Here is an 8,024-nt window from a genome sequence, read left to right on the forward strand (position 1 = left end):
AGGGAAATACCAGAAAGAAAATCTCTTGGAAACTGCTTTCTCAAATAATGTAAAGCTTGGTGCATGTTCTTGCCATTGTTAAGCACTTTCTACAGTGATGAATGAGAGTGTTGCATTTGCTAATCTTGCTTCATAACAGCCCCTAAAGAGATGCCAGAATTTCTTCAGTGTGGTAGCCTCTTCCCAGGTCCCCAGTGTAAAGTTCTGAGGGCACTCCAAATTGGCATGGCGATACTGGCTATTTTTTGTCCCCACGGTGAGCACAGGCTCCAGGAGCATTGGCTGCTTGGGAAATGTGGGCTGTGACTCAGCCAAAGCAAGAAACAAATCCTGCTCTCCCTATCCTGACCCTCTCACTCCAGGGAAGCCAGTGGCTAGAGTGGCAGGCACAGATTTCTACCCAGGCCACCTCTGGAAACCTAGCTTGACTTTCAGCAGGTTATTTCATCTCTCCCAGCACCTGGTACACAGACAGGACGATGATGTGAAATCCTAGAGCTGTAGTCTTGGTGAGATGGCTGGGCAGAGCGCCCACCCCTCTCGTGACCAGCAGATCGTTTTTCCTGACTTTCTACCTTTCTTTTCACATTGTGTCTTTCTCTCCGTTGCTTTATAGTTTCGTTATGATTTATATCTACTTCTCTTTTCCACCCCACCCCCCGAGATGAGTGTTGCTCTGTCCCCCAGGCTGTAGAACAGTAGCACGATCTCGGCTCACTGCAACCTCTGCCTCCCGGGTTCAAGCAGTTGTCTGCCTTGGCCTCCCGAGTGGCTGGGATTACCAGCCCAGCTAATTTTTTTGTGTTTTTAGTAGAGATGGGGTTTCACCATCTTGACCAGGCTGGTCTTGAACTCCTGACCTCGTGATCCACCCATCTCGGCCTCCCAGAGTGCTGGGATTACAGGCGCGAGCTACCGTGCCTGGCCGACTTATATCTACTTTTTAATTTCAAAATATATTACATTCAAGTAGTAGGTACCAGGCAGAGGGAATACATGGATGGGTAAAGGGGTCTCCTTCTTCATGCTGGTTGTAGTCTAGAGAGACAGCTGGGTAATGGCACAGCCTGCAGCAGGAGACAGTGCAAGTGAGTCCCAGACAGAAGGGACCCCGCCTGGGCAGAGCGGCATCATCACAGTTGGGCCTGGTTTCCTGGACAAGGTGATACTTGTGTTGAAGCTGCAGAGCATTCTAGAAACAAAGACATGAAAGAATACAGGTTGCTCAATAAAACTACAAGTCCCCTAGAGTGGGTGGTTGGTAGGCAGAGATTAACTTCGTGAAGGGCCATTTCACTGTCTCTTGACAATAGACTTTATCCTATAATGTGCTGAGGAGGTTTTGAAGAATAGCATTGGTTCTAATGTAGGAAGGTCACCCTTGGTCTATGAGGTGAATTGATCAGAAGAGGAAAGACATTGTTCTCTAGTAGAGAAATTAGTTAAGAGACACAAAGCAGCAGGAGGCAAGAAACTGAAACCCTAATTAAAGCAAGAGTTTTCGGAGCCAGGCAGGGGGGCTTGTTGGGGGGCTGAGGGAAGGGGAGCCACCTAGTTGGCCAATAATAATTGGGAGTGAGAGAAAGGGGGAAATTCAAAATGGATGTCATGGGGTCTAGAATACACAGTGTTTTGTTTGGATTTTGTTTGTTTGTTGTTTTTGAAACAGGGTCTTGCTGTGTCACCCAGGCTGGAGTGCAGTGGTGCAATCATAGCTCACTGCAGCCACAACCTCCCAGACTCAAACATCCTCCCAGCTCAGCCTCCTAAGTAACTGGGACTACAGGCACACACCACCATGCCCAGCTAATTTTTTAATTTTTTGTAGAGATGGGGTCTCCATATTTTACCCAGGCTGGTTTTAAACTCCCGGTAAAACAATCCTTCCACCTCAGCCTCTCCACATGCTAGAATTACAGGTGTGAGCCACTGTACCTGGCCCAAGTGTAGTTTTGGGGGGCACTCCTTTTCCCTGACATGGGAGGGAATAGTTGAGAGCAGGGGACCTTTGGAGACGGCACAGGAATTGAGGAAGTTCTTAGCCCCAACTTTTGAAATTCTTAGCATAAGGGAAGAGCTCAGTGACTGGGTTTTCAAAGACAGGGCTTGTGGAGGACAGCACTGGAGGAAAGGAGTGCAGATTCAGAGCAGCTGCCACGTGGAAGGCAGAGGGAGCCAGACGGAGCTGGGTTGTCAGAGAGTGCCACAGGACCGTGAACGGGTGCCGCCATGGTTTCACAGTTTTGTGTGTGTGTCTTTTCTTTCCCTCCAGCAGACTGGGCAGAGAAGGCTGATGAGGATAGACCCATGGCTAAGGGCTTGCATAGCACGTACAATGGACAGATTAAGGGAACAAGGGCAGGGGCACACTGTAGAGGAGCCATAGCTCAGAGCTCAGGAGCACACAGGGAGTCACGTTACTCACCAGTCCCTTCAGCCCCTCCTCGGAGGTATGCATTGTGGAGGCAGCAAGGGAGGGAGCTGACAAAAACCAAAGGTCTGACCTCAAGGCATCTTGGCATTTAAGATTCCTGGGTAAGGCAGTTCCTGGAGGTGACGGAGCTCTGGTGAGCCGTGGTTGTGGGCTGCCATAGAACAGTGTGGAGGATTTGTGGGGAATGGGTGGTCCATCCTCTCGCTTCACCAGTGTTTACTTGAACAAACCCCTGTCAACTTACCAGTAGGACTGACACGTTCCACCCTTTTGTAACTGACTCCGAACTGGTGTTTTTGTGCCTCCGGCCTAGCGTGGCTGCTCTGAACTGGCCATGTTTCCCATTAGTATCCTAAACAATTTTAGACTTAAGAGCACATGTTTAGAATGCTAAAAGTATTGTTCTCTATTTTTTAAGTCAGTTTAGGCATGTGAAATCACCTAGAGAGAAGGCATTGTTCTTGAAAATGTGTAGTAGTGTCAGAAATACTGGCCTGTGAGATAATGTATTTGTCACAGCAGTTTTTAAAAATAAAGTTTCCTTTCTGGTTGCAAAGGGAGATTGGGAGAAAAGAGGAATGAAGCACTTGTACAAAGAAAGGAAGAAAGCTTTTTCCTATAGAAGATATCATATGGATGCATTGTAAAATATAGCTGAATCAGCCAACTCATGCATTAATGTCAGCACTACTCAAAGTAACCCAGAGAACAAGATGTGGATGCACACACAGACATCTACAAGTGACTCCGGTCGTGTGGTTCCGTGTGCTTTAACAGTGCGCCTTCTTTGTCTCCTAGTTTCGTTGATTGCAAGGAGTGTGGCCGGAAGATGCATCAGATTTGTGTTCTGCACTATGATATCATTTGGCCTTCAGGGTAAGTAGTTTCCCCTGGCCTGGAGGGCATTTCTACACAGAGCCAATGGTGGGGCAGTTGCAGTGGCTACTGCATCTCATTCATTGTTGTCAGCAAGAATTCAACAATTAAGAGAGATGGCAGTTGGTTCTAAATTTAAGTTCTAAGTGTTTGTCTGCTTTAGGAATTGTGGCATCAAAGCAGTCTGCCTCTTCACTCTTTAATTTTATAATAATAATGTGATTTAAACTGCCAACAAAATATCTGAATGCTGCATTTTGTTGGTTTGACAATTTACATCATTATATACAGTCTCATCATACCACTATTATTTTTGCAGTTTTGTGTGCGACAACTGCTTGAAGAAAACTGGCAGACCTCGAAAAGAAAACAAATTCAGTGCTAAGAGTAAGTTTGGGGAAGCTTTCTGTTTCCTGGACTGCACATTTTAGAAACTTGTAGAAACTGTGCCCATTGTCCTTTGGTTCCTCTCAACACATGGTTTTGAGGTTTGGTTGTCAAAGATTTTTGTGAGTTTTTTCCCCAGTACTTTGTATTTTTCTTGTCTCATCCTTAAGGAGAGCCAGGCCAGTCATGAGGGTAAGAACGCAAGAATGTTCTTCAGGGGCTTCACTGAGAATAGGCAGCACAGCTGTGAGTCCCTGAAGTCTGTGTTTCTCAGAATGGTCATCTCAGCCATGGGACTGCTGAGCACGGGGCTTGGAGCAGGACTGGCAGCCTCGGGCTGTGGATCTTCACCGAGTGTAAAACCTCTCAGTCCACCCTTAAAGGGAATATTTAGCTTGATTGTTATTCAGCTTTTATGATCCAGTGCATGTTTTAGATGAAAGGTTAGGTGTACAGTAAACTTTGTAAATTCTCGGAGAAAATTTGTCAACAGATTATTCTCAAGTGGCTTAGACCTAAGACCCCTCACCCCTCGTGCGTGCGTGTGTACACACTGGGGTAGTGTTGGCCAGCCCTGTCTAACCCTGGGCCCTTTGTGGGCTGTCATGGGTCCATCCCGTGGGTGCTGGGTTCTGCTACAGTGGAGCATGAGCCATGACCCCTGGGAACCAGCTGCCACCCTGGGAGTAGGAGCCTGGCCTGCATGTGGACTGGCTGGACATGTTACTGCAGCTGGTGGTGCCTGTGCAGAAATAGAACAACCTGTTACTGCTAGAAGTAACTTTGCATGAGTAGACTTTCTTTTTTTTAATTTGAGACAGTCTTGCTCTGTCGCCAGGCTGGAGTGCAGTGGTGCAATCTCAGCTCACTGCAACTTCCGCCTCCCGGGTTCAAGTGATTCTCCTGCCTCAGCCTCCCGAGTAGCTGGGACTACAGGCGCCCGCCACCATGCCCAGCTAATTTTTGTATTTTTACTAGAGACGAGGTTTCACCATGTTGGGTTGGCCAGGATGTTCTCAATCTCTTGACCTTGTGATCTGCCCGCCTCAGCCTCCCCAAGTGCTGGGATTACAGCCGTTAGCTACCGCACCCGGCTCACTTTTTTATTTCTTTAAAGACCGCATTGTTTTCAAAAGTTTATGATTATTTAATCTTTGTAATAGAGTCAATTCTCAAGTCTTGGGATGGCCTTCTGCAGCTTGACATGCCAGGCTGTCCTTTTGCTGAGTTAACCAGCAAACCACACAAGAAGGACAACTGCAGCAGCGTTCTAACGTTCACTTGCCTGCTGCTCCCTACAGCTGTCACCTTTCTGTGGCAGGACAGGTGACTGGCATGTTGCTCAGGAGATCCCCAACAGAACCAGGGTCATTTGGGGAGCTCAGAGTAGAAGAGAGATGGAAATGCTGGGATGTACCATGCACTGGGGGAAGGGGAGGAGGAAGCTACCTGTAGACTTGAGACTGAGTCCTAAAGTTCAAACTCTGTTGTTAACCAACATCCAAAGTTATCCTATAGCTTACACTGCCTTTGTTAAATTTTTCGAAATACCACTCATTGATAAACTATCGTAATACTTAGCTCAGTTTCTCAACTGAGCCACTATTGACATTTCAGGCCAGGTAATCCTCTGTTTTGGGGGCTGTCCTGTGCATTATAGGATTTTAGCAGCATCCCTGGCCTCTACTCACTCAGTGCCAGTAACACCTTCCTCACATAATGAAATGACCAACAAATTCATTATGTCTGTCAAAAATGTCTCCAGACATTGCCAGATGTCCCCTGGTGGAGGGGCACAGTTGCTTCCATTTGAGAGGCCCTGCTTCAGAGGATTCATTCTGAATGAGTTCACTAATACATTTGAGCAAATTGGAAGTTCTTCCCTGGGCCAGAGGCTCAGTAGCCAAAATAGAATTACCCAGAGAGCTAGACCTCCATAGAACAGTCATTGCCTGGAAGAGGCAGGAGGTGACTAGGGGGAATGACACAAGTGGCCCCAGAGCGGGTCTGGTCCCACTCCCACTCCAGCATCCAGAAAGACCCATGGGCATTCGGTGGATGAGCCCAAGATCTAGAAATGGAACATTACAGGAGAAAAGGGCCTAAGAGACTAGAGGTAGCTCTACTCTGTCGATGTGAGCTTGTGTCAGCACAGGGGTTGTGGTGTGTGTGATCACAGAGTGAAGGTATGCTTCCTTAATCTTGCATTGAAAACCACCTCCTTCGCACACACCATACGCAAAATCAAATTCAGGTAGATTAAAAGCGAGAAAAGTAAACAAAACTACAAATGCATTCAGGATAAAAGTAAGATAATAATTTTACTGTGTTGAGTTATGAAAAGCCTTCCTTAAAAAGATACAACCCAGCAATGAGAAAGGAAAAGGCACAAAAGGCCCATCATGCGCCATGGATGAAAATGTAAGTTGAATGCCAGAAAGCGAGGGGCACAATTTAAAGTGTTCATTTTTAGATTTAGCAAGTCTACTTTCACACATGTATCCTATAAAAATATTTGCACATATGCATAAAGGCACATACAAGGACATAACTGCAGCAGTGGCAAGGAGTAATGAAAAAGTAGCAACAGCGGCCAAATCAAGTGATAACAGAAAAGGAGGCAGCACCGTGAGGAAGGTGGCACTGTGTGCACTGCAGGTAGCATGGCCTGCCCCTAGACCCCTGTGCTGTCTGAGGCCACCTCTGGAGTATGCAGCCATATATGGATCACAGGTGTCAAATAGCGAAGTTACTATGGAAGAGTGTTTGTTTGTTTGTTTGTTGAGACAGAGTCTTGCTCTGTCACACAGACTGGAGTGCAGTGGCGCGATCTCAGTTCACTGCAAGCTCTACCTTCCAGGTTCACGCCATTCTCCTGCCTCAGCCTCCCGAGTAGCTGGGACTACCGGCGCCTGCCAACACACCTGGCTAATTTTTTTTTTTTTTTTTTTGTATTTTTAGTGGAGGCGGGGTTTCACCATATTAGCCGGGATGGTCTCGATCTCCTGACCTCATAATCCGCCCACCTCGGCGTCCCAAAGTACTGGGATTTACAGGTGTGAGCCACCATTCCAGGCAGAGTGTGTTTTGTTTTAATATATATATACATATGAAAATATGTATTTTCGCCAGGCGCAGTGGCTCACGCCTGTAATCCCAGCACTTTGGGAGGCTGAGGCAGGTGGATCACGAGGTCAGGAGATCGAGACCATCCTGGCTAACACGGTGAAACCCCGTCTCTACTAAAAATGCAAAAAATTAGCCGGGCGCGGTGGTGGGCACCTGTAATCCCAGCTACTCGGGAGGCTGAGGCAGGAGAATGGTGTGAACCCTGGAGGCGGAGCTTGCAGTGAGCCGAGATTGCGCCACTGCACTCCAGCATGGGCGACAGAGCGAAACTCCGTCTCAAAAAAAAAGAAGAAAAGAAAATATGTATTTTCCCCATGAGAAGGTGTATCGCTAAAATTTTTATTTCTGAGTGTGCTGGCTCCTCTACCCCCTACATGTGCCTTCCTGCACACAACACGTTGTTGGTTCTTGGCAGCTGTTTAAATGTCTCTTTATATAGTGCAGTTAATTTAGGTGATTTGAAGAAAAAAGTAAAGACCTAATGTAAAAGGTTGATTCTGGCTTACGCCTATAATCCCAGCACTTTGGGAGGCTGAGGCGAGAGGATCACTGGAGCCCAGCATGTCGAGGCTACAGTGAACTAAGATCGTGTCATTGAACTCCAGCCTGGGCGACAGAACAAGACCCTGTCTCAAAAAAAAAAAAGGTCAATTCCTTCTGTTTGCTGTTTGAAAATGGTAGTGTGTGGGGCCACCCTTTCACATGGGGAAAGAGACAAGATATTGGTGTTTGCTGCAATGTGGCCCTTCTTAGCCGTGTCTAACTTTCTCAGCTGGAAGCCACTTCGTTTGGGAGCAAAACTGGTCAGCAGTTGTACGAGGGTAAGAATGCAATAATGTTCTTCAGGGGCTTCACTGAGAATAGGTAGCATAGCTGTGAGTTCCTGAAGTCTCTGTTTCTCAGAATGGTCATCTCAGCCACGAAACTGCTGAGCACAGAGCTCGGAGCAGGACTCGCAGCCTTCGTGGAGTGTAAAACGTCTCAGTCTACCCTCCCCCACCTTTTTTTTTTTCTGAGACCGAGTCTCATTCTGTCACCCAGGTTGGAGTGCAGTGGCGCCATCTTGGCTCACTGCAAGCTCCACCTCCCGGGTTCACGCCATTCTCCTGCCTCAGCCTCCTGGGTAGCTGGGACTACAGGCGCCCGCCACCACACCTAACTTCTTTTTTCCTTTGTATTTTTTTTTTTTTTTTTTTTT

At 47.2% G+C, this 8,024-nt stretch overlaps 1 protein-coding gene across 2 annotated transcripts in view; it reads left to right on the forward strand.

The window, feature by feature from the left end:
• The window catches only part of CREBBP (CREB binding protein), a 155,545-nt gene that overhangs the window by 128,980 nt on the left and 18,541 nt on the right, over positions 1 to 8,024 (forward strand). For both annotated transcript variants that reach the window (XM_025370196.1, XM_025370197.1), the window contains 2 exons: positions 3,233 to 3,310; positions 3,630 to 3,697. In XM_025370196.1, the coding sequence (XP_025225981.1) occupies positions 3,233 to 3,310; positions 3,630 to 3,697 (146 nt within the window). The remainder of the gene's footprint in view (positions 1 to 3,232; positions 3,311 to 3,629; positions 3,698 to 8,024) is intronic.

The sequence above is a fragment of the Theropithecus gelada genome, chromosome 20 (genome assembly GCF_003255815.1).
Source record: "Theropithecus gelada isolate Dixy chromosome 20, Tgel_1.0, whole genome shotgun sequence".
Taxonomy (NCBI): Eukaryota; Metazoa; Chordata; class Mammalia; order Primates; family Cercopithecidae; genus Theropithecus; species Theropithecus gelada.